The following is a 26,673-nucleotide window of genomic DNA, read 5'->3' as shown; positions in this document are numbered from 1 at the left end:
CTAATCTCTTATGTAACATTTCCCTTCATTACTTTTTAACAGCACTCAAGCCGAGAGTCTCAGCATTTGCCTTGCTCTCTCTCTCTCTCTGCAAAGCAGGGCTGCATAGCTGATTTCTCGGAGAAATAAGGGAGCAATAAAGCTAGCCCTGGCAGGCACTTCCAAAGATGAAACCGAGAAGCACTGTCATTCTTTACTAACACAGAGTACAACAGATGAGGTAATGCAGCTTGTAGAAGACGTGAGGGCAAAAGACTGATTAGAAGCAGGGCTGAAAAAACAGATGATTGTCTTAAACATGGTCAACACTTCAGTTCCAGCTCCTTCTTTTCTCCTGTAATGCCTTGTTCTAATTTCCTTTGATAATCCCTGTATAAAGCATTTCTGATCTCATCTATCAGACCAAATTTTTGCCTTTTTTGTTCCTCCCTGCACCCAGGCACTATGGAGGCTGTTGCACAGGTATCACAAAGCAGAATCAGGCCCGTAAGCTGTTACTTGTCAGAAGTCCAAAGCATATTTATAGACAGACATGTTTATTTTAGAAGAAGGTGTTATTCAAATGCACAGTTAATACTCAAGCATGAAAGCTAAAATGTCTCCTTCCAGCCCCTCCTACACATGCTTTCCTTTCCAGAGAGACCCCAAAGTGCATATTCAAATAAGTATTTTATGATCGAGACATCCAGTATTTAATTGCTTAAATGCTTAAAACTTTTAAAAGAAGCTCTCAGCAAGAACTCAGGGGGAAAAAAAAAACCAAAACAAATTGTAAGAGGTGGGATGCCAGGCTAAGGAGGATAAACAAAAATTATTTGGTTCCTAAATCTACCCTAATAGGATTTCTCATTTAAGTCCTTCTATATGTTCTTATTTATAAAGCAGGAATTATATAACATAAAAGCAACGCATGGTTAAAACTGTCATGGTGATACAACATTTTTTACCAGTGACCTGTATTTCAGAGACAGTAGTTCTACTGAATGTGTTTTAACATAAGCTAATGAATATGGCATTCAAATGGATCCATTTGGATAAATTTTCCTAATTTGTATGTTGGCTGTAATAAGTTTTCAGAGACTTAAGTGGAAAGGATATTTTTTTAAGCAAGAGATTAAAATGCATGACCTTAAATAGAGCCCTCCCATCTGGTTTTCTTCCAAAAGTGTCTCAATTGCCTCTGTCATTAAGAACACAATACTGCTCTTTCTTGGGCTTTCCAATGAATATAGTTATGTTCCTGGGAAAATATGGAAAGAAAGGGCTAAGACCAGTCAAATTGGATGAATAGGAGAAAGGATTTTGAGCCTTAGGAAATGCTGTTCATTTACTTATGAGGATTATGTACACTGTATAAATAGCATAAGATTCTCTAGGAACATTAGACAAACAGACAATTATATTGCAGGATTGCTGATTAAGGCACATGGTACAGGTTCCGGGACAATGCTATTACCAGACCAAAAACTCTAATCTATTTCTCATTTTCCTTCTATCATTTAAGTCATTAAGGTTTTACATGCTGGAGCTGGCAATTAGGCTGGGAAGAGTTTTTGGACAGTGACTATGTACTCTCTGTTCTGTGCCAATAGGACTTTTCAGAAATTAACACTTCAAAGGATAAGCATCAGATTCTGATCTGGGTTAGAGAAAATGAGTCTGATACAACACAATTGAGATCAGCAGACTACTTACTACAGAGTTACACCTACATGGATGAAAGCAAAAATTAGACTTGTATATGAAAGAGTCTGCTACTGCATCTTATTCAAAGCTAATGCTCCATCTATGCTTTTTGCTTCATATTTTTGACAGAAATTGCATTCATACATCAGACACATTAGAGAGGATCAACTTTCTTTGCAGTGATTTTTCATTTATGCTCTAGAGTCCCACCTAATCCTGAATGTGCTGACACCTGTATGAACTGTACAGGAAGACAGAGATCCTGCCTGAAAGAGCTGACAAACTTATTTCGTTTAAGGACTTTGTTATCACTTGTTGCTTGAAAGAATTCTTATCTCTCTGCAACACTACTTTATGTACCCAGCTAGAGCTATATATTTCTTTATTTCATGTTTTTATTTCTAGGAAGTGAGGCTTGGTCCTCATAGCATACAGGAGATATCTTGCATTTATCTGTTTCCACCTTGCCTCCCTTCTTCTCCTTCCTCTGCCCCCAGCAGCCCCCAGTGGGCCTTCGTACATGGGTGCAGGCTGCAGGACACCCATGGAGACAGTGCACCACATAAGGAACAAGTACGATATGAAAAGCGGGTGATGCTTGTGGGAATCCAAGCAATGCCATCGAGCATGCTTCTGAATTGCCCCTTCGCTGAGTGTCCCATGACTGGGACTGCATGGGAGCCTGTTAGATGTTCAAGTTCTGTGCACACACACTTCACCATGGGGAGCTGCTATTTGGAGTGATGAGGGGTGTAAATGGCAATGGTAGAGACTCCACTCTCTCTCATCTGTAGCACAAAAGCTTAATCATTATGCCTGAGCATAGAAGTCCCTGAGGTCATGACATGAGGACAACCTATGAGCTGTGATCCTCTTCAGAATGTGTCTTTTTGCACAAATCACCCTTGACAGCATCTTTCTAGCCTCCCAGAGTGCCCGACATTCCTTATGAAGCAGGGTGATGTCCGAGGGATCCAGAGCTTTGAAGAGCCTGCAATGGTTTTCCCATCTTCGTGACAGTTGCTATTCTTTGGTCTGTCACTACCAACCTCCATTCTTTCCATTCCCGTTCTCTCCTGAATGTCATCTGCATGATCAACTACCACATCAGCCAGATTAAGAACGCTTTCACTGCCTGCCTTTCAATGCCATGAATTGCCCGTGCACCCAGCCAGGGTTACCATCGCGATTGTTTCCAAAGGAAAACTGGACCCATCTCACAGCCCAACAGCCTGAGATCTCACAAGGTAACAAGCACTTGTCACCACAAATAAACCACGGAATGTAGCCTTTCTGTGTGAGGTTTTAATTACTGTTGGCGAGTGTAAGTTTACAGCTGGAGATGAGGCCATGTGTGATATCAGCAGAATAAGATGCCAATATCAGTGACTGTATCACTGTTTCCAAACAGAATTCGTTTGGAAATTGCTTCATTATTTTGAGAGGTCTTGGAAAATGCTTTAATCTCTCCCACAGAGTTTTCAGACCATGATGGTTAACATTTATCAACCATATTGTCTTCTCAATTTTAACAGATAAATCTTCATTTCCACCCTTTCTGGTAAAGGTGGATTTAAACCAGCATACTCAAAGGTCGAAACTGTTGACAAATAATTTTTGGCTTATTGTCAGGTTTGTCTTTTGATTAAAAAATTAGTTCTAATTTTATTTGATTTCCTAAGGAATGAAGACTTACCCTCACTACACGTGTTCCATATCTGTGTTTACACTATTTTGTCTGCTTTTCATATATTTTGCTCCTGTTGGCCAGTTTCAACCAAATTTTACAGATTTATGGACATTAAAGTCCTCGCAAGGTTTGTGAAAATAGGCAATCAGGAATTTGCGAAAACAGCCCAGACCTAGCTCAAAATGTCTTCCCTGCAATCGATATTCATGCTACCTGATGGTAACTCATTTGCATCTGCTCTTGCTGCAGTTACACCTGGAGTGGACATGCAATGGCAAAAATAGCACAGTCTTTCTCAAAAATCTGCTCCCTGGAGGAACGTGTGAGCTTAGTTACCTTTGGTATAAATCACAAGGAAGTTTGTTCGTTACAGTGAAATTACCCCAGATTTACACTGTCAAAACTGAGAACAAACACTGCCTTTACATACATGTAGTTACATTTAGTGGCAAGAGTGAAGAGTCCAGTGCAGCAAATTGTTAATCTCAGGATTAAGTGGGTTGGTTAGTTTAGGACTGCCCGAATAAGGACTGCTCATGGAGAGGTGTGTGAACCAACAAAGTGATGGAGACAGAACAAGAGCCTGTTCTGGCCCATGCGCCGATCTCATTGTTAGCAAAGACTTTCTCACTGAAAAAATTATTGGTACTGGCTAGCATGTAAGAAAGAATTGAAGTCAATGTTCAGCTCCCTGAATACTGCAGCACTGGCAGCTATGCATAATAAAACGATGCTTTTTATTTTTTTTTTCACATTAGCAAAATGCTTGTGAAGGTCTGTGAGACCATGAACTTTCCACAATGCCATTTAAACAGGCGCTTTTCAGGTTTAATACTGTGTTTTGTGTTCAATCTGTACATTTCATTGCTGTCATCACTCAGATATGCTTCTTGCTTTGTGAGATTTTGAGAGAAGAAAATGGATGCAGTTTTCCTTATTAGCCACTCCTTTTCCTTGTCTCAGTGTCAGGCTTGCTGTGAAGAAGACTGTCAATTTGTTTTATCACATGCATCCCAAGGCAGCTCCTTTTTTTTTTTCTCCCTGACTCTCTTGTGTTCATCACAGCATTCGTGGTCTTGCTCTCAGAGCACTTCTTACTGAAACGCATGAATACAGCCTTTCTTTTCCCAACTATTATGGTTGCTTCTGCTGCCCCATTACAGCATCAGTGTGAGTATAAATAATTATATATATTTAACCTTTTACAAAGGATGGAGTTTCCACATTTTCAAAGCACCTTTCAACCTGGGCAGCCACACTCTCGTTATTTAACAGCATAGTGACGTTCTCTATCACTAACCTTTGATAATAATGAAATGGTTTTCTGTTTGCAAAACTTTCTTTTCCATACAGACTTCTTTTACCCTTTCTCCTGGTTGTGCCTATGGGCCTGTCTCAAGCCACTTAAGAGAAAGAAGTTTCTCTAAAAGAAGACAAATGCAGCATTAAAGCCATTTTCTCCTTCTACTTCAAAGACACCTGTCTTAGATACAACCCCTGCAAAACACCTTCTGTACCACACAGCAGGAACAAACTCTTCTTTATCCATGGTATGTAGCAACCCAGACAAAACCAGAACACCCCTTATACAGGAGGTGTATTAAGTTGATAAGACCGTATTTATTGTGTTCACTCTGATAAGCTTGTAAGCAGGAGTAGTTTGAAGCAGAAGGGGTTGAAAGGTCCTGAGGTACTGATGTGATTGCTACCTTCTTCATGTCTGATGCTGCCCATGGGACCAGGGAAGCATGGAAGGGCATGAATACCTCACAGCCCACCTGTGGATTAATTGACTGTATGAACTTTTTTCCCCACTTCTTCAAGAACTTTCCAGTCATAAACCTATCTATAATCCTTCTCTCTGTCACTTAGACACCTTTCTGCCTCCTATTCCCCTTCCAAGATGCCCCTTTCAACTTTTCCCCCATATCATTCCCAATGACTACAATGCCTTTCTTCTCCATCTGCCCTTCCCTGCCTTACATCATCATTTTCTCTTCAGAAAAATCACTTGCTTGCCCCCTTCCGAGGTGTTTGCTAGTGTTCAGAAATAGGTGATGTTCTTTCTGTTGGCTTGGACAGCAGTTAGGATGGGGCCGTCTTTGGGAAAAGAGTCATGTTATGGATGAACTGCAGAACTGGGGATATGGATGGGGATCATTTGGAGACAAAAGATTTTGGGGTAGGAGATTATTGAACTCTTTCACACAAGTCTTAAAACTTTTGATCAAAATACTGGTTTGAAACAAAAAATTGAAAAGATTCAATCAAAAAATGACCAAATGAAAGATTTAGATTTTCCAAAAAATGCACTGAATTGAAGCGGGTGGAAGAGAAAGATTTGTTGAATTTTATCAGAATCCACAAATAATGTTGGTTTTGACTGGGAGATCCAAATTCTCTTTTCCCCTGTGCTATTCCTTCATGATGCTCCTTATTCCTTCATGTATGTTCCTTAGCTTTTCACTGCTCATCTGTGAAATGGTGCTAACAAGGCTTCTCTACCCACCTTTTAAAATTCATTATTATTTACAGCACACACTGATACTCCGAAGAAAAGCAGTTTAAAAAGTGAAGTATCTTGGTTATGTTAATCCAGAACACTAAACATTCACTTAATTTAAAACATATATAAATTAAGGAAGGAAGAAAAGATGTGAGGAAAAAATAACTCTAGAAAAATACTATCCATTTAGTCTGACATACTTTGTCCTACGGTACATAGCAAAGGGTGAGATATTTCACTTCGCAGAGGCAAATTGCTGGAAAGAAGAAAAAGTCATGGTACTATCTGTTAAAAATCTGTTTCCTCTTACCCAAGACATAAATCTCACTGTTGACTACGGCTGTACTGAAGCGGTATTTGGAGTACTTCATTGGCGCACCTTCTGTCCATTTGTCTTGGCCCGGGTCGTACCGAAACGTTCTGTTACTTAATCGATCCGGCTCATCGTCAGGCAGATCCATCTGTATGAAATATGACAGCCATATAATAATACAACATTTGGAGCCCTCTGCACATGCCTGCATGCAATTAATCACAGCAGACAGCTCACCAGATAAATAACATAAACACATCAATTATAGCTGTGAAGTGATTCATACTCACTAGCACCCATGACTTGTGGCTGGGAGTACACTGTAGAAGGCAAATGAATAAGAGGGCATCTATACTCTGCAGCAATAAAGCTGAGGATTTGGGTAATAACGATATGTTCATGGGCCCAGCTCTGGCAGAACGTACCTCTTTTACAAGGCTGTTGTAAAGTCCTAAAAATAATAGAGGGAAAGCCAGTCTCTCTGACATTTTTTCTTCCGGCTGAAGGTTGAAATCTATTCCCACTGTTACTCAGACCGCACCGTGAGTCTCAGTGAGGTCCTTTGCTGGCCTTTCTCAGGCCTGTATATATACATAACTTATTCTCAAGTCATTTGCACATTTATTTAGTCAGCTTAACTAGAGTAATATTGTTCAACTGCTGTGACTTCAGTAGTTTTCATAATAAGTTCCTAAACCCCCGCTATATCTTTGCTGCCATAATACTCTTTTTATACTCACTCCTACTCCTCTTGTCCTCTCTAATCTTCTTCCCCTTTCTCTGCCTGTCTTGTATCATGCAGGGAACTCAGATTATGTTTTCTGGGTACGACACCCTTGAATGTAAGCAGTAGGCTGTGGGGGGAGGATCCTGAAATATTTTGGGATGAAAGGTTTCACATAGAGAGAGTGAGAAATAGAGAACTACTTTGCTTGCCTGTGATGGTGTTATGTGTGTTCTTGCTTTGCTTGTTATTTTTCTTTCCCAAAAGACCTTTCCAACACTAATGTCACAGACAAGATAGTAGGAGGCAAACTAGAAAGCAAATACATAGCCCCTTGGTTACTCCCTGTAGGCGCCCAGGGGCATGCTCTTTCTCTGTGGTAAGTGCGAAACACTAATGTATTCACTGAAAGAGGGGTAAGCTGTGCATTTTCAATTCAGGCTAAGCATATACTTCAGAGCAGGCACCATTTGACAGGCTGTAAATTCACATCCTACCTCATTTTTGAGCTAACGTTCACCTCAGAGCACATCCTGTGCTCTTTATGTACAGAAAACGTAGCATCCAGCAACCCTTCTCTCTGTCTCAAGGGTCCGAGACCTTCCTCTTAACCTCGCCAAACGCTTTCTTCCATTTTAAGAGCCCCCAGTTACCAAGGCTGGAGTCGCTTCGGTTTTTAACTCCCCTGGCATCAGTGAGGCTAGACCAATGCTGACCCAGAGCAATGCTGCTGTGAGTCGAGCCTTTGCCCTCCTAAGCTGTCATTTTATGTCCTGGCTTCACTTTGTCTTGTTTCCATTGCAAAGCCAGAGCGGGAAGGGAACATGTATTTATCTCTGTCCTGTAATGGACACATGCATTTACGGCACTCTCAATGCTGCATCGTTAGTATTTGTTCAGGATTGACAGAACATTCAGTGCTGCTTGAGCATAGGGATAACTCCCAGCTTGACGAACTAATTTGCTTTCATAGTGCAGCTGTGGTAGCCCCACATATACAATCACTGCATCTGACAGGTGAGTGTGGGAGAGATATGGTACCAGAACAATTCAGCACTCTGTAGTGCTGGTCTTAAAGCCCTTTTTTGAGAGCTTTAGCTAATTTGTTCTATTCTGTTCAGGTACGCCCTAATCTTACAAAGCTATGGTTTTTAATCAATTACTGTTAATCTGCTTATCTCAAGCCTATTTATGTATAAACTCACACTCCCATGTATGGTTACTGATAGTACTGGTCTGCATGTATCCACTTCAGGGGTTTTCAAGGTGCCTGTATTTTTTTTAAAGCCATTCTTGGCTCAATATTCCGGAGTTGTGCTTCTAAGCCACTTTTCCCCCTTACAATCTGTTCTGGAGAACTATTAAGAAAGACAAAGCTGTTTGTCTGACTTCAACATCTATACTTGTTATATGACATAGCTCTCGGTTCAAGTTGTTTTACAGACAGATTGTTTCTACATAAAGTGTTTTCATATTTTAATTCTTTAAATAGCAAGGTATCCTTGCTCAGTTGTTTCAGTATCAGAAATACTCTCTGATCTTTCTGTTGTCTCCTTCGGGGTCTCCTGCACTTGAAATATCCAAAGAGGTGGAAATCTTGCTTGCTAAATGCATCTCACTTTTACATACTTTAAACAGTAATTTATTTCAAGAGAACACAAACCAATGAGATGTGATGACAATCTGAGCATATTGCTGTCGGCAATAAGGATTACAGATGCTCTGCTTCATTGTCAGGTAAATGTGGGGCTTTATGTTGAATGCTCAAATTTAAACTGCACCAAGCAGTAAATAAGAATGGGCTACACTCTTAAGAATGATCTTTTGCACTGGGAGCAACTGGAGAAAGCAAGCACTGTTGCTGACATCCATCTTCCTTGTAGCACAGTTCTGTGTATTCCCTGTACTACTGAATATGCTCTCTGTGGCCCTCCAGAAAGTTCCCATTAAAACTTCACATGGCCAAGTGATGCAACTGAAACCAATACAGGGAATGATTAAAGGAATCTGTTTTCCAGAGATTGCTTTGACTTTTCATTTAAAATATAATATAATGAAAATCAAATTAATGAACTTTAGTTAACCAAGAAATTTTTCTGAGAAATTGATGTGAACTTTAAATTTCATCTATAAATCTGTCCCTGAAATTCACCTGTGTACACACTTTTTGAAGACAGGGCTCACTTAAGGGCCCCTGGATGATTTAAATACCATTTTTTACTGATATCTAAAGAATTTAAGAGGATGGGAAATAAGAAAAGGCTGGAACCCATGTTGACACAGGAGATGTATTTTAAACTCTTGCTCACTGTGCACATCTCTATGAAAGAACTGCCCTTCCTGAAGTTGGTATTTACAGTGAGGATGGCATAAGGCAGATATTCTTCTTCACCCTGTTTGGTTTTCCTACAAAAGATGTTTAATTGGAGTAATGTGACCAATTTATTCTTCTTTTATCACTGAGGTACTTTTCCTATGCAAGAAACACCATAAAATTACACAACACTGCTTATTAGTACACAAACAAAGCAAAACAACTGGCACATTTCTTAACCTGTGGTGTCCATCCACCCAGCACATAGAGCTTATTCTTCACCGTCACCACCACATGGCAGGCTAATGGTACTGGAAGAGGTGCTGTGCTTCTCCAGGTGCCTTGCTCCATGGAATACTTCTCCACACAGTTTGTCACCAGATACTGATTTTTCACTTTCATTTGCCCTCCTATTACATAGAGATCGTTCTGGATAGTGCCCAATGCGTAGAGTTCACGGAGCTGAGTGGTGCACAGGCTGTGCCAAAACTGGTTTCCTCGCGGGTGGTATCTGTAGGAAAATCCAAAGTTGTAAATGCCCTGGTTCACTGAGATCCCATCAGCTTGTTTTGAAATGTTACCCCCTTCATCGTCAATGTTTATTCAGACAATAGTACCATGACAAGAGAAGCTTTATCCTTCACAGAGAAGTTATAAAATTGAGTCCAATGTTTGCAAGATCAAGCATTTTTAGTATGAGGAATCCTAGACATCCTTTCAAAGATATTTGACCTAATTAAGGTAAGAAGACCCTTATTTCTGCACATGCTGCTCAATCACAGTTTCCACTGAAGTTAGTGGGAAAAGTAAGACCTCAACACTGCTGAAAATAAGGCCACTTCATCTGCCTCAGTATGGATTTACTTCCTTAAATTTAGGCATCTGTATTTGAAAATGCTGTCACCATTTTTTATTTTTGTCTTTAATCCAGAAAATGTCTGGTTTTCTTTAAAATGGGTACATCTGAAAAAGACGTGAGTAAAACCAGAATGAGTGTTTAACACTATCAATCATTATCCTTTAATCTCTGAAATACTATCATCAACATCAACAGAGAAGTATGTTTCCTCTGTCTTACTGGACTCCTTGGGTCATTCGCTTGACTCATTCCCCCCTGCTAATGACCTAGAAAAGAGTATCCTAGGAAAACTTTGAGATTTGAGTAAGAAGAATATAAAATCCACATACATTGATGTAGGATCTAATCAAGCCGATTTACACAGAGATGCCACTGGAGTAAATCCTCCTTCTTTCAGGGAGAAAGACATCAAGATTTGGCTGTATCTGTAGAATTCAGTGCCATGAAGATAAATTGTGACAAATTGATTAGAGTAATTGAAATCTCTGGGAAAACTTTCTTATAGTCTAATAGTCTTTTTTTTTTGTCCCCAGAAACATTATTTGGATTTAAAATTTTTAAATAATTAGGGATATTCTGACAGAGGGTACACACCTATAAATTTCGATGTTCCTGGTCTTTTGTCTAGACATTTTGACGGCGCTTGCCTCTCCTGCCACAATAATATCATTTTTCTCAGTGACAACACCAGTGCAAACACATCCTAAACCTTCTCCATACTTTGGAGAGGAAATGAAGTAAGTCTTTTTTGTCGCAGGAGCATAACAAAAACTGGCATCTGCATAGCTACCATGTCTTGACCTAATGCCGAGAGAATTGTTGCCGATGCAGAGTAAGAGATCAGTAGTCTCCATGCCATACCGCAGGCTGAGAGAAGGGTGGCTGGATAGTTTGATGGTTTTCAGTGCTTCCTCAAACATATCATTGCATTCTGAATTGCACAGGATCATTGTGTTCCTTTTCTGGGCTTCCACGAGAAAGGAAGGGCTGATAAGTACCAGTCTCACTTGCTTCAGGAGCTCAATAAGGTGCTCTACACGTGACTTTCTGCTGTGCTTGACCCATCTAATGACAAGATCCAGAATGCTCTCCTCCCTGGAAATATTCAGATCATCTGATTTTATGAGAGTCAACAGTTGATGGAATTCAATCTCTAATATTTCTTCCTGTAAGCTCACCTCAGCAAAATGCTGATATAAGTATTTCCTCGCTTGATCAGATAAATCTTCTGCCCCAATGTGGCTTGCAAAGTAGTAGATGCCCACACAGTTGGACACATCCATATGGTCCATCATGTACTTCTGACACATACTGAAAACATCTTCCATCTGCATGAAATATGCAGCAAGCGCAACAGTCTGCACATTCTGATTAGTGAGGTGCAAATCTGCACTGTACATGTAATTGAGTATTACGGACACGCTTTCTGCAGAGATGTCATACAGTACCACTTCTCTTTGCGTGCATTCAACCAAGCCACAGGTAAACATGGCTTTGAAATAGGGACTGAAGGCAGCCAGCACCACCTTATGGCAGGGGAATTTCTCACCTTCTGCAACTAGGACAACATCAATGATCTCTGTTGATTCTTTCATTCTCTTTACTTGTTCCAATAAAGTCAAGCCATGGCACTGCTTTCTTTTCTCCTCAGCCTTATGATCCATGGTTGATCTCCAAACTTCCTGGTTTTAAATATCCTCAGAATTCAAGGTCTTCATCAGGAATATTTCTAGAGGTAGAAGCATAACATTGTCCAATAAGAACAAATATTGCTGTTAATATCTAAAGATAGTAATTCTACAGGGTATGATATACATCAGTAATGCATAAAAACTATGTAAAATTATGGTGAGGTCTCAGGCTCAAGATCTCCAAGACAAAATAAAAATCAACACTTCAAATGATCTTCAATATTCAATAACCCTCCCACAAGTTTGGTGAATATTTAAAGAAAATCACACTCTTCCCTTCAAAATAGTCTTTTCCAGCTGCCTTCTCCCTCCTTTCCCTGATTGTCAGCCAGAGCCTGTTAAAATCAAGGGAGAGATTTCCACTGACTTTAATAAACCCTAGGCTGTTCAAGTTTTGTCTCTCACGTGCACCTGAGGGACATTAGTCCTTGCTTAGATGCTGAAAGTACCTTATATTTTCAACAGCTCCTTAGGTTAGACAGCTACAATAGAGTAGTGCCTTTTCAGTGCTCCCAGCTCCTCTCAAACTAGGATTTATGCCTAAGCAGAGACTTCAGAAAAAAGTTTTACAAGACTAAAAAAATGGAAAAACATTAGACTTGCTCCCCTCATTAGTTTTTACAGTCACCTACACCTCTGCAAAGCGGGTGGGAAATAAAGCCACTGGTACAACCCAGTTCACTGGCATTTTACAGAGGCATAAGTGGTTGTGTGGATGCTTAATACTCTGCCTTGCCACCAGACTTGGCTACCAGTTTGCAGAACAGTTTTGATTCAGAAGCCCTGTGCTTACACCCTTGCTAAGCAGTTAGGAAGCTGCTGCCTCATTACTCTACCCATGGATTTGTCTCTGCCCCATCATGCCCCACTTTACCAGTAGCTTTCTCCCCAGGCTTCAAGGTGAGGGAGCCAAGACAATGTTGTGGGCAGAGACAGCTTCCATCCGTGAAGTATGGTGGCAGAACTGGCAGGAAGCAACTCGGTCCAGTTGGCCAGATTCTTTACTCTTGCACACTAAAGTGGAGGTCACTGGTTTCTAGAGATGTTGCTACTGGTTTTGTTTTGGGATAAATAAAGGATTAGTATATAGGGGCCAGCTTTTGAGCTGTCCTCCTGCTTCTCAGTGGGATGTTTAAGTGCTGCAGATTCAGAGAGTTGTGGTTCCACTTACTGTAAGCTCAAATGGGATTTTTAATTAAATTGTAATTATTCGCATACTCCCTCTAGTTTTATTTATGGGGAAAACAGAAGGAACTTCATGGTCCCATTTCTGGGGTATTTTCAGGGGCCCTTTACTGAAGGTCTCTTGCTTTCATATCAGCAAGCCGCAGAACGTGAGGTGCAGTGGTAGAGCTGTCAATGGGAGAATGACCTTTGCTCATCACTTGAGGGACACCAGTCCCTAGCACAGTTTGTCTCTCTAATGTGGTAATGAGACAGTTCTGTTGTGGAAGTGCATTAAGGACTCATGTCATGAATCACCAATGCACAAACAAGTCCTAAACCTGTGGTATAACCGTACTTCAAACACGTTGCAAACATGCTATGAACTGCTTAATAAGACTATTCAAATGAGTAACATTCCTCACCAGCTTAAATATTTGTGGGATCAGGGTCTTGTATGGCAGATTGGACTGGTTTTCTCAAACCCTGGAAGCACAAAGAGTAGTCTTAGTTTCATTAAAGAAATATGTATCAACATAAAAATGTATGAAATTCTTTGAAATCCGTCTAAGGGTATTTTCACAAACAGTCCAGATTTCTCTACAGATCTAGACAGATGGATATTTTTAAAATATTGTAGTTCTTTCCCAGGTGAAGAGGAAATCTACAGCTATATCATCAATCTCAGACCTACTCTTTTAGCTGGTCAGTTGTTTTTGGAAGTAGTCATTTTGTTTTAACAAATACATAGATTCCTCACTTTGAGTGCTAAATTAAAAGCCAGGCATGCTTGAAGACTAGCATTTCCTTGATTTTATCAATTGTTTCCATATTCCAAATCTGGAATTAAAAACAACAAATCTGAAAAATTAATCTGAGTTATTACCAGGTTTGAAAAATGGATTTGGAAAACAAAACATTAACTTCATAGTCTGAATGTGGTCCAAGCTCTGAGCTCTTCTTGTGGTACTTTAAAAAAATCAATAAAAGGCAGTAAGTTTAGTACAAAAAATAAAGTGATGGTATTGCCAAAATCTAGAACTTTTTTTTCCCTGGCTACATTGAAAAGAAATACTGCATTTGAGAAAACGTAGGTCTTAGTCCTGCATTGACTGCCTCTGGAGCAGTCTGGACTTTACAGTCAGTAGAAGCCTTTTATGAGATAGAAAATGTTCTTTTTTTTTAATCTTACATGATAATTAGATGGCCAGTTTATTGTTTTCCCCTTGTGCTATTTTATCGCCTTGTAATATTTGACTTTCACTGCATTTTGATAAAGGAACCACGCCATATCTCAAAGATCATGTATTATAAGCACACATATCTTAAAGCAGATGAGCTGTAGTGTCTTTAACCAGGTTGTTCACTCTCCAACTGGATGAAAGTGTTAATAACTACCAACAAGACCCCAATCCTGTTTAGCAGTCTGACTAACCAGAGTTTTTCTTCCAAAATGATCAACTTCTCTCCTTTCTCTTTTTTGATGTCAGAGCTTCACACATCCTCCAGCTTTTCCATAATGGACAAAATGTGCATTTTTAATGCGAAGAACAAGTGAGATGATTAATCATCATCATCTTTCCCGGACTTTTGTACAGATCAGGAAGAAGCAGTGTGTAGAACTGAGTTATGATTTCACTTCCTTTGCTGGTCACCTTTAAGTTTTCTTTCACTGTTAATTTAGCTTTCTTAAGAGCAACACTTTGTCTTTGATTACACCGTTCAACAGATTTGTGAATTTTTTGTGTTCATTTACCAGTGATTAGGATATCTGGCACAACATGCTCACAGCCATTTTCTCCTCTCTTCCATCCTTAAGACGTTAGCAACAGGAATCTTAAAGCACAATGTAGTTCACGCCATTTACGTACTACTTTAGGCACAAATTGCCTGATGGGTAAGTCCTACACCCCCTACCCAGATGATGAAGGGCATTGCCCATCTGCACCCGGAGCAGGGTGGTCTCCTCTGCCGCCCACAAAGCTGGTGGGGTGGCTCTGGGCATCCTCCCCGGGAGCAGCAGCAGAGCTGCATACAGCCCGTGAGTGGCAGATGGCGTGGCCTTCCCTTTCCTGGAGCTGGTCCATAGCCAGCCATCACCTCATCCTTGGGCTGAACTGTGCAAGGAGTCTCCACCTTGCCATCAGGATGACCTCCAACCCTCCAACCGCCTCTTCACCCACCTCGTTGCACTCTGCAGAGCAACACTGCTTCCTTGCCCAGAGTTACAGGAGGAGCTTGGTTACCTTACACTTTCAAGAAGACAGTATTTGCCTTTCCTCATAAGAATGCACCTTCTTCATGTCCTTGCTTTGATAGCACACCAAGCTCCTGACTGAACTGTACTCAATAAAATTGTGCTGTTGACTTGTATGTAAGTCTACTTTCTCCATCCTACAGCTGAGGAAACTGAAGCTAAAAGGTTAAAAAGAAAACAGGATTAAAACCCAGGGGTGAAATCCTTTCATTAACTTCAGAAATTCATCCCTGTGCATTAGCTACAAACGTGTCACTCCCCTCCTGGCTTTTAGCAGTGTTTAGGTGAGGTCATTGGAAGGATATTAATATTCTCCTTTATATCACTGGAAAGACTATTAAAGGGTAATAATGAAACGGTGCTGCTTTGCTTTCCCCTCTGGGTTACACAGGAAAAAAGATGGTACATTGATATTAAAAGAAAGGATAAATGTGATACAAATATAATTTGCAGTGAGACACTATACTGAGATTTTGCCAGAGGCTAGGTTGTCATTATAAAACCTCCAGTGCAAGGCTCAAATCCTTTGTAATGTCACCAGGAGCTGAAATCAGAGTTATTGCCTTATTCAGAGTTTTTGGATGTTTTTTTGTTCTATTGTGAAAAATGGATTCAGGTGCAAATCTTCAATTGATGTTACTTTATTTCAGAGCCAGGCTGTTAATTTTCCTCCAGTTCTGGCTGTTACTTTAATTTTTGTATCAGCTGTTTCAGCTGTTTTGTTAACCTAATTTCCCTTTTTTTTTTTTTTTTTTTTTTTTTTTTTTCGTGTTTTTTTTTTTTTTTTTTAATCTTATTTCCTTTTTTTTTTTTTTTTTTTTTTTGCTTTTGTGTCATGAACCTTATGAAGAGTCATATGTAATTTTATGCTGGAGCTACAGCATACGTTTTGCAAGGCAGTAGGGTGCTGCATGAGCAGTTCAAAACATAAATAAGCGCACTGCTGTGAGCTCAGCTCTACAGCTTTTATGAGGCTATCAAACTATAAATAAATGCTGTCCTCAATTCTCAGTTACACTGCAGCCTCTTTGAACTGCCCCAGTGCAAAGGGACCGTAAACCAGATGGAAGTATCTCATCAGGAATTTCCCTTAACCTCTGAAAACAACAAAAAAAAAGCTACCTTGTAATTAGAGACATTATTTTCTCTGTATTTTTTTCTGGGACATATATTTTTCTTGTCTTTTCCCCCCAGTCCCAAGGCATCTCCTCTTTCCCGTGCCGTGGTGGGAGGGTGGGAGCTGCGGGACCCGGCCCAGAAGAGGTCACAGCACCCAGCATGGGGCAGTGGGCTGCAGCGCAGGGGGCACCTCCTGCAGCCTCCTCTTCCTCCTCTGCTTTTTTTTCTTTTTTTTTTCCTTCTTTGCCTTAATGAGACTGCCCTGTCTTCAGCCTGCCTCCCTTCAGGTGCTGAAAGGATCAGAGTTCAGTCACATCAAAGAACCGGTGCCTCTGCCTATGAATTATTTGTGCTTCCTTTGTTATCAGTAAGCTGAGAAGCAAATCTGCTAATTGTATGCATTATGACATTTGGCTGACAGCCACAGTAAGGCAGAAATCAGTACCCAGATGATAATAATGTTATAATCTCGGGGTTTAATTATGAAGGCTGTGCTGGCATTTAAGATCCCGCAGTGCTTGAGAAGGGCAAATAACAATGCTAATCTTGACATAAGGAAAAGATAGAGTAAGAATAAGATATAGAAAGGAAGCTTTCAGGGAATTACAGATGTTTCTATATCTATAGGATAATAGGAACTATTCTCTTAATTCTGATACCTGGAACGATGCCGGAAGAAATTATTATATGATTTAATTATAAGAATTTAGAGGGTAATAAGGTGATAAAAGCAGCTATAGCACCTATTTATCAAGAACAAATTGTGTCACTCCAATCTAATTTTCTTCATTTTTTTTCAGGGATAATAGAGGATAAATTAGATACTTTGTCTTGAGTGAAGTTACTGATGTGGTGCTACATGATATCATTAGAAATAAATTGTGATGAAATCAACTGACCAAATCAACGTAAATTAGATGCCCAACTGACTGAAAAAGCAGATTCAAAGAACAGTTACCAGTGGTCAGACTGGGAAGCATTTCTAGTCTGTGGCTGGAGATCTGTGCTGAAAAGGTCACTCACAGTTTCAGGGAACGCTTACTTTCTTGCTTTGACTTAGTTATTGTTTCTTGAATTAATTTCATCCATTCTGTCCAGATAAAATAAACAAACTTGTAGCAGAGCATGAAGCAGGAGAACATCCAATTCTCATTAGGAAATTTACATCTATATGGTTTGAGAGGGCATACAGGTACATGTGTCTAATAAATGGTTATCTGTGACAATTAGACATTTAGCGTTTGGATGTGTCTTAAGTATCACCATAACTACTAGCAGCCAGGGTACCTTTTCTGAAGTTTTCCATACTCTTGTCAGTTGCTAATTACTTAGGGATTTAGGATTTTCAGATTTTCAAAGGCATCTAATTAAGTTAAAAGTCCAAGTCCTACTTAAGCTCACTGTGCAATTTAGGAACTGAAGTGTCTGAGTCACTTTTAACGGTAAAACTTCAGCCTTAAATTGCTTAGGCAGTTTTAAAAGATTTGCCAGATGACATCATCTCCTTTCCATTAAAGTCAGAGAAAGAACTCTCTTTGCCCAGCCCTATCGATCTCCCAGGATCAGCCCCATAGCAGGTACATTTCAGGTGATCTGAATTGATTTATTGCTGGCAGAGAAGGAGGAATTTTGAGGTTTTGAAACTGTGAAAGCTACAAATCAAATTATGTCATTGGCCTATATAAGATAAAATATGACAATCCTTCTGAGAGAGATTTTAACTATTTTTCTCCCTCAGTCCCTATGGCACCTTGTTTATTCTCACATGCCATCCGATACTGAGGAGCCTGAGTCAAAGCCATCTGAGGTCTCATGATAGCCAACCATGGGCCAGCACCTGCTGGGACGTGTGCTGCTAGGCATGCTCATGGGAACTTTCTTAGCCGGTGGTGTAAGTGGTGTAAAAGGAGGCTCTCAGTGCAGAAAGACAGGCTGCTGACCTACAACCTGCTGCTATAGATGTAGACAGTTGTGTTCCCCTGTGTGCATCACTGCATCCCTGCTGCCGTAAGCATCCCACTGCCAACAGAGACTGCAATCGTCTCCACTCAGACTGCTGCAGACACAGCCTGTCCTTTCTGCAGTAGTTTATTTTTGTTTTCTTTCTCATTTCATCGCTCTTAATTTAAAATAAAAATAAAATGGGACTTAACAAGGCTCTTTGGGCTAGGAGAAGCTTGACACCTAACAGTGAGATTTTTAAGCAGTCTGCAAAGCTTTGGAAACTGTGTTTGGGAGCACATTTGACCACTGGAGACCTGAAGATGCTTTGATCAGTTTTCAAAGCCTTTGGGTAGTTTATGATTCTGGAAAGATTTGACAGTTTGAGCTCCATTTACTGCCAAGACAGAGGCCTCGATGCGGGATTGGATTAATATTGATCCTATCTCAGCAAATACCAGGCTTTTTTTTTTTTTTTCTTTAAACTGTTATAGATTCATGAAAAAAATCAAAGCAGATGAAAATGAAAGACCCTATGGGCCATCTTTTCAAATATGCCTTCACCTGACCTTAATCTTACTCTGAGTCAAAGCTCAGTGAAGTCAGTCAAAAGAATCCCACGATTTAAGTAGAAAATGGATGTGGCTCTGTTCACAAACAAATGACTATAAACAAATCTCAGTCTGAGCCAATTATGTGCATTAATTGCATGAGAAGAATAGAAGTTAAATATATACATCCAGAGCCCAATTCTGGTACAGTTCACATGTGCAGACTTTTTTTCTTACTTATCAAAACTAATTGAAAAGGCAAAGAGCTCATTCATAAAAGGAGGATACACAAGTTTTTTACATATCCAGTGACAGATGACAGCAGAAGGAAAATCTATTTCTAAAATGTATTTCAGTAGCTCTTTAAGCAGCCTTGCAAAGGTCTTAGAGGTTTCTGGTTTTGCATTTATCTAAACATACTGGTGAGTATAGGAAAGGCTTACTTTCTGGAACAATTATATCATACCGTGTAAACTGGACTATCACAATTAAAAGAAACATAATTTAATAACTTGGTGAAAACTAGGCTCTATTTGCATTTTTACAACAGGAAAGATTGTGAACTCTAATTGCTAGCATTTACATAAAACTCTGAAGTATGTATCTGTTTGGTGAGCAAATGCTAGTATGTAGAAGCTTTAATATCCCTGTCACTCAGCAGTAAAATTAAAATAAATTGCAAGTTGTAAACCCTTATAACTTGACATCAGCATTCTATTAGTTACTGTTTGAATCCAGCCTTCCCCATAAATTTCTCTAGTTTCAATTTCAATCACTACCAAGTAAATATCTGGATATGTCCATACCCACAGAAAAGAAAATTCATAGCAACCCATGGCAGCAACACAGCACCACCTCCAAAATGGCCCCTGCACTAACACACGTTTCATACCTACTAAATCTGCAATCCCCACTGAACCCTCATATAAAAATGTTCAGCCTCTTGATGGTAAGGATCAGCCCCAGGCACATACAGATACCTTGATGGGAGAAGCAAGATTTTCTCTGAGCTTCTTTAGCGGAAGCAAGTCTAGATGTTTCTGGGCTTGTGGAGTATGTAAATCCCCCCCCATGCACAGACCTCAGATACTGAAACTTCTGCATCTGCAGGCTGATCTTATTTCCACACTGCTGGCAAACCCCATATAGCTGCACACAGACCCCAAGTTCGATATTGTTTGGGAGTTCCCATCCTAACTTTGTAATTAATCTCTTACGTTTCCTTTATGAACTGGACAGCAGGCGCTGTAAGGAACTGAGAGGGCTTCAATTTTGGCACCAACAATGGGTCCTACAGCCCCCTGCCCATGTAGCTGCCTTGCAGCTGACCCTGCATTGCCATGTATAGGCCCCCTCTCCAGCATCTTTAAGGGTCCCCCAATACATACATTCAAGTATCCCTGCCCATGAATCTCCCATACAGCCAGCAACCCAAAGCAGCCTGGTCCTGGCGTTTCCACATCACCCATCTGTCTCAGCGCCAAACTCCCTTCTCTTTCCTGCTCTGAGTGGGGAAAGGATTTAAATGTACCTTTCCGACGCCGGTACGGCAGGTGTCTGTGAGAGTGCGTGGGAGAGGGAAACAGAGACCTCATACAGCAGCATAGAGCTTCTGGTGAGTAGCGAAGTGCCAGGGCTATAAATAGCCCGTGCTGGGCTCCTGGCTGGGATGAGGAGCGACTTTAATGTCATGCACAGGGGCACATTAGGACGCAGCTGACTGGCACCAGTGCTGCTCTCCTTCCCCCCTGCCTGTACGCTGCCTAGCCCACCACCTGCCAGACTCAGTGCTAAAAAGCAGCAAGCTCCTCCATGGGATGATGGCACAGCCACCGCTTGTGTGAATGGCCCTAAAGAATTATGTCCCCCTCCCCCAGACCTTGCCACGGGCACACGACCGGGCACATCTCTGTCTTGCAGTCGTTTCTGGGCAGCTGGTGCAGTTCCAGCATAGGCGATGCTCAGACTGACCCCCACCTACCACTGAGGTCTGGGTACCAAACCAGAGGAGATGGTTTGGTTGACCCTATCCAAGTCACTCTCAAAACCAAGGCCGCTGTCTCTACAGCTGAGAGGAATTTCCCCAAACTCTTTCTCCTGCCCTTGCTAGATCATTAAGAGCTGAAGTTGTGCATGAAATAAGGATTCCTGACTGAATATAAGTATTATCCGTATATTTTAAGGCCTGACTATCTTCTTATTTGTGTTGATGTAAATCAGAAACTGATCCACTACGCTGGTTCAGAGTAGTGGGGCCGCACTGATTTACATCGGCTGTAGATCTTGTACTCTGTAAATTAAAGGGGAATAGAGAGGGCCATAGTACACTATATCTCCATATGTTTAAGCAAAGACAGAAAAAAGATTAAGCAAAATTTAGGGTTATAAAATTGATTAATGTTGAGCCTATACTTTTAGTTGAGAAACACATTAAAGTGTGTTCAGAATGTTCTTTTTCAAATGGCATTAATTTATTTATTTGCTGTACTAATTGGTTGATTGATCATAATAGCTTCTGAGAAAATTGAAAGTGAAATGTATTTCCTTATCTAGATTTTTAGTCCAATGGTTTTATTACAGAGTTTTTCCAAAAGCCATAGAGGGAGTGTTCAGGAATGTTCAACTGTTAATAGCAGTTTGTTGTTTTTAGGGGGAAAATTGAGATGTACATCATTTTAAAAAGCATATTTCATATCATTTGTGAACAAAACTAGGAAAAAAAATCAAAGTGATTAAAGTTTACTCATGTCAGAAAATTCGATAGATTAGATTACGAAGATATATATTGTCTGAACTCCCAGATTGTTCTTATTAAAAGTTCAGCTTTATCTTAGAAATAAAAATATCCAATCTGATACTGTAGCTTTCACAGAAGCCAAGATGGAATGGGTGAACTGATGAAATGCCACAGCTGTGATAAAAATGGACCATATCCCCTAAATTGCCTTGTTCTCCTGTTACGTGGAACAATTTATGGTGATGGTTAACATGGAGTGTTTGTGTAATGAATTTTATTTATATGAAACCACTCCACTGCCGTAATAATAATTATGTTTCCTTTATGGGTGCATTTCTTCAGCTAATTTCTGTAATGAGCCTGTTTCACAAAAACACTAACTAATGCTTTTAAGACAAATTCCTTTTTATTGCTCATTAAATTCTGAATATTTCTCTGGCACTCCACTGAATTAACCGGGACACCCCATCCTGCAGCGGGGTGACCGCTGGGCAGCTCTCAGCAGCACACAGTAATTACACAAACAGAGTAACACAGCGGTGAATCAGGCCCCCGATATTTTTGCTAGAATTAAAAGCTTTCTCTGCTGTAAGCCAAGCTTCTTTTCACCTTCTTCATGTAATTAAGTCGTAATCCTTTCATTCTGATATCATTATCTGTTGTCATGGTGATTTTAATTACAAAAATGAATGGGGGCGAAGACAAAAGTTTTTCACTGAACTTTGTTAAGTTAATGGCAAAGGGAAGAATATCTGTGGTAATACAACAAATGGATGATCTTTTAACACAGCATATTTTAAAACAATTATAAGAAGTAGGTGACAGAGACAGAAGAGACACATTTGATGTGATATCAGTGTTTAGGAAATATGTGTTGAATTTAATGTTTTAGAACAACTTTTGCGTGGCACCGGTCATACAGTACATTCTGGCATGGTGTGAACAAAGACATTCCCTTCCAAATCTCAACTGCTAGTGATTCACTTATTGGAAAAACACCCTCTTTTTAGGAAAAAGTCTGACCAGTTTCCAAGAGTGTGTTTTTCCAAGTACAGACTTTGGGAACAGCTACACAACATTTACAGTTCATCCAAAAGCAGAAAACCTGTTTTGACAGGCAGGTGCACGCGAATTGTCCAAAGGTGAAGCTACGCCATGGTTTGCAGTGAGCGGACCCACAAGCCACAGTCAGTTATAGCTGAACTGTAAGAGACCTACATCAGCTCAGTTAAACTCTGGGTGGTATCAGGACGTGGTTTTTCTTTGCTGCCACTGAAACATTGCAACCAACATGCTGAATTAAACTCATCTCCGTCACTCTTGCCATGGTTCTGCAGTTTTGCTCTGGCTCATTCTCTGCTGACAAACCCATAGTTTTACGCAGACGGGTCACTAAGTGGTGGCACAACATTGTAGCTTGGAAGAGGAGAGCCTCACGCTTGACTTTGTGCCCACAGGTGACTGCCCAGTGTGGCTACTGCTCTCCGCTCCTCCCGGCTCAGCAATTCCCTGGGGCTCCTCAGCCTCCTTTCCTGGAGAGTGAGGCAGTCTCTGATTTGGGGACGAGTACCTCACATTTGCTTTATTTCCCACATGGGAGTAGTTCTGGGATGTCCGTTCATCCCCTTGGCATCAGCCGTGTGCGGAAGCACCTCCAGGCTGGCTGCAGCGGTGATAGCACTGGCACCGACCCTCCTCCCGGCACATCCCGCGTGGGCACCTTTGGCATCCTCCTGCTTGGGTAGAGAGCCGGAGTGTATTCAGGTCCTGATGGTGGGCTTGGACCACATTACACTAGGTGCTCTACAAATGGCGATTATTCTATTTGTGTTATGTTAGGACCAGTAATGATACTTTGGTTATCATAGCCATATATACAGAGCCAGTTTGGATACACAAGGAGAGAAAAACCAGAAAGATTTCCAGTTTAATCCTATTTATTCTCTTATGTCAGTCCAAATACAGCATAGATTTTTTTTTTTCTTAGGGTAGGTGTTGACCTTTAGGGCAGGCCAAGGACAATCTTGAGCTCGCCTGTGACCACTGGTCTGGGGGGGCAGCACCCCTGCAGTCCCTCTGAATTGAAATCTCTTTCTGGCTCTGTCAACCTGATTCCCAGGTTGCCTGACAGATAATGTGGCATGCCAGCCACCCGCTGCTTTTTCATTTAAATAAATGAGAAAGTTGTGGCTAAATTAACACTCCAGTGGAGGTAATAAGGACCGACTCAGCAGCTGCCATGATGTATGCAAATTGCAGTTTCACACATTAGGAGCTAGATGTTGCTTAATTTGTAGGTCCTTCTGCCTTTTAAATGAAAGAGCCTCCATCAAATTCAGGCGATCTTAAAAAAAAAAAAAGGCAAAAGAAAGCCCCCAAAGTCAACTACTCACCAGTGCTTCTAACTGCACCTACAGTCCTTCTTCTGGGGTTTCCCACCTGATCCCCTGATAAGCAGTTACTACTGAGTTATACTGCACTGCTGGATGCTTTTAGGCAAAATATCTGCTGATTTCCAACGAACAAACAGCCTGATTAAGGAGGTACTGCTGGCCCTTTGTTATAAACAGAAACCTGATTTTTTTTTGCAGTGGTGCCACAATCCAGGAGCTCAACATCCATCAGTTTTTTTTCTTTGGAAATTAAACTGTAATAGCGCAAAGGAAGACCTGTGATAGCTGTCAGTTAATCAGACAGAAGGAATGGGCTGATAGGAGAGCATTTTTTCTCCTTTTAGATCAGTAGAGATGGGAATGGAGATGCAAAGAAGCATGTAACTGGATAGGGTTTGTGGAAAGGTTGTTCTGCACATTAGTTTTAGTGCTTTTTAATCTCACTAAGAAAATTACGGATATAACTGTGTTAGGGTCAAAAAGATTTCTAAATGGACACCAAAACTGAAACTCGGGAAGGGAAGTGCATACTCAGAATAGCAGAACTTGGGGCCATTATGGCCACAGAAAGTAGAAATAACTCTAATGTTTCTCAGGGTGTGTTCTGCGAGAAGAAGCAAAATATTAAAAACAGTCTAAATCAGATTTTAGCTGGCTCAGAAATGTTGCAGCCACAGGATATAAGGCTGAAAAAAATGCTCGAAACTCACCCGATCTTTTCCAGGTTTTATTCAGAAAGGCAGAGGTTTCATTCTAAAATAAAACCCCTTGAAATTATTGGGGTTTGCCTGTCTTTTTTGCTCTCCTGACTTACATGGTCAGTCCTCAAGAGCGATTGCCACAGGTCTTTGAATGCTTTTGGAAGAGATGCTCTTTCCTCTGCTTTGGTCACCAATTCCTGTTCCTGGATGTCATCTTCTTAGCCTTCACTTACCCCTTTCATAACCTAGAGATACCTTAGTGACCCCCAGCATGCTGTTAGCAAAGAAATAACAGGAACTTGCCCTGTCTAGTTGTTATTTGTCTGTGTGTGTTGAAACAAACTGTCACATGAAAATGCAAGATAAAAAGCCACAATGAATTTGTGGGCAAGAAACACTCAGGCTATAACCAAAACGCAGGGTCTGAGAGTGCTCCCAATTCCCAGAAGTGAATGCATACCCGCGCTGGTTTCCAGCTCCCTGCTGAAGGCAGAGCTGCCATACACCTCCTCCCCATCGCTCTTACTCCTCCTCGAGGAAAGAGAACCAGAGCACTGGGGTGGGACAAGAGCTGCAGCCTGCCCTGAACTGAGCTACTGGGGACAGGGATTGAGGGAAAAGCCCCCAGGTGCCTCCATCCTGCTGTTCAGATGCAGTCTTGGCAGACTTGGGTGATATACTATTCAGGACACCAAAGAAGACCGTAATTCTGGCTGCTGTGATTTTATCTGTCACTCAGTACAAGCCCCTGCCACTCTCTTTGGTTTTTGTCCCTCATCGCTAAACTGGAATGACGATGCTTTCCTACCAGTCAGAGAGACTAATTAGTATTCACTAAGCTGCAGGGCCCATGTGCCAATTGCGCAAATTAGGAAGGGTATCCATGTTTGTGTATTCCAATAAATTCTGTGTTTGCTGCAGCCCCCCAACCTGGCACACCACTGTGCCACCAAAAAATGCATCAAAACCCCTTTCTTGTGCAGTAGTTATGGTGAATGAATTACCAAATATGAAGCAAACTGTGCATCACTTTTCTGACAAACAGAAGCAATAACTCTGAGAGACATGGACTTCTCCCATCATGTGATGAGGCATCTGTCCCTAAATTGGTATGAAGACAATGCTGGTTCGCACATGTCCAGTCCTGAGTGTAGAGCTGGAGTTGACTCCTCTCTCCCATTCCCCCCGCTGCCCCAAACATGACTGGCATGGAGTAGTGTAGTGCTGGAACGCCAAGCCACATGATGAAACTATGTACCAAAGGCAGACAGACAGCCCGATCTGTCTATCCATCCATGGGTGTCAAGGTGATAGGGAGACAGATGGTCACAGTGGGAGCAAGAAGGATGGACCAGCTAGCAAGACCTTATCCTCAAAGACCTCAGTAAATGGCTCACATCCTGCCTTAGGCCAGGCACCAGATATTCTCTTTCACCCCATGATCTGAGTCACCAGACTGTAGATTTGTGACTTCACCTGCAAGGCATCTCATGAACTTGGAGGTAAACACTTGGAAAGATCTGCAGTACTGTCACCCTTTAAATTTCCCATCTACAGTTGTCCATAAACATGCAGCTGATTTTGCTCAAACCTTGCAACTGAGCGTAGTGGTTTATTCTAGAGTAGCAGTACATCACAGAAAATGAACAGGAATTACGATCCTTAAAAAAAGTAAAATTTCTTCTACTTCTGTCCACAAAAAAAGGATGAAAAAATGTAGCATCTTCCAAGTTACACCCCATGTGGCAATCTTCCAAACCTCTTTCCATATGTTCCTAAGTGTGGAAAGCCCAAATGTTCCATATCTTGCTGCCAAATTCTCTGGCTCAATCCCAACAGCTCTTACAATACAGTTGGGTATTGTCTAGTGAAAAAAAAAAAAATCACCTCAGATTGATAATTAAAAATGTATTTGATCATCAGATAGATATGAATGGCCAAGGGGTGCTGTGCTGAATGAATTGTTCACGTTCACAGATTTCAAAGCAGCAGAAGGATATCTTTCTGATCTTACTGAAGTTGCCCCA

The 26,673-nt window shown here is 40.9% G+C and overlaps 1 protein-coding gene across 1 annotated transcript; it reads right to left on the bottom strand.

The window, feature by feature from the left end:
* Nucleotides 1–6,192: 6,192 nt before the first annotated feature.
* Nucleotides 6,193–11,756, bottom strand: KBTBD12 (kelch repeat and BTB (POZ) domain containing 12; the record flags this gene model as incomplete). Its single annotated transcript, XM_009709246.1, has 3 exons — nt 10,687–11,756; nt 9,474–9,744; nt 6,193–6,343 (listed from the first exon to the last, which is right to left on the bottom strand). Coding segments are annotated over exons 1-3 (1,492 nt in total), but the record flags the coding sequence as incomplete, so codon positions are not given.
* Nucleotides 11,757–26,673: the final 14,917 nt, after the last annotated feature.

This window comes from Cariama cristata, unplaced genomic scaffold (genome assembly GCF_000690535.1).
Source record: "Cariama cristata isolate BGI_N322 unplaced genomic scaffold, ASM69053v1 scaffold42171, whole genome shotgun sequence".
Lineage (NCBI taxonomy): Eukaryota > Metazoa > Chordata > Aves > Cariamiformes > Cariamidae > Cariama > Cariama cristata.
The sequence above is the reverse complement of the archived record's forward strand: the minus strand, read 5'-3'. Positions and strand labels throughout refer to the sequence as shown.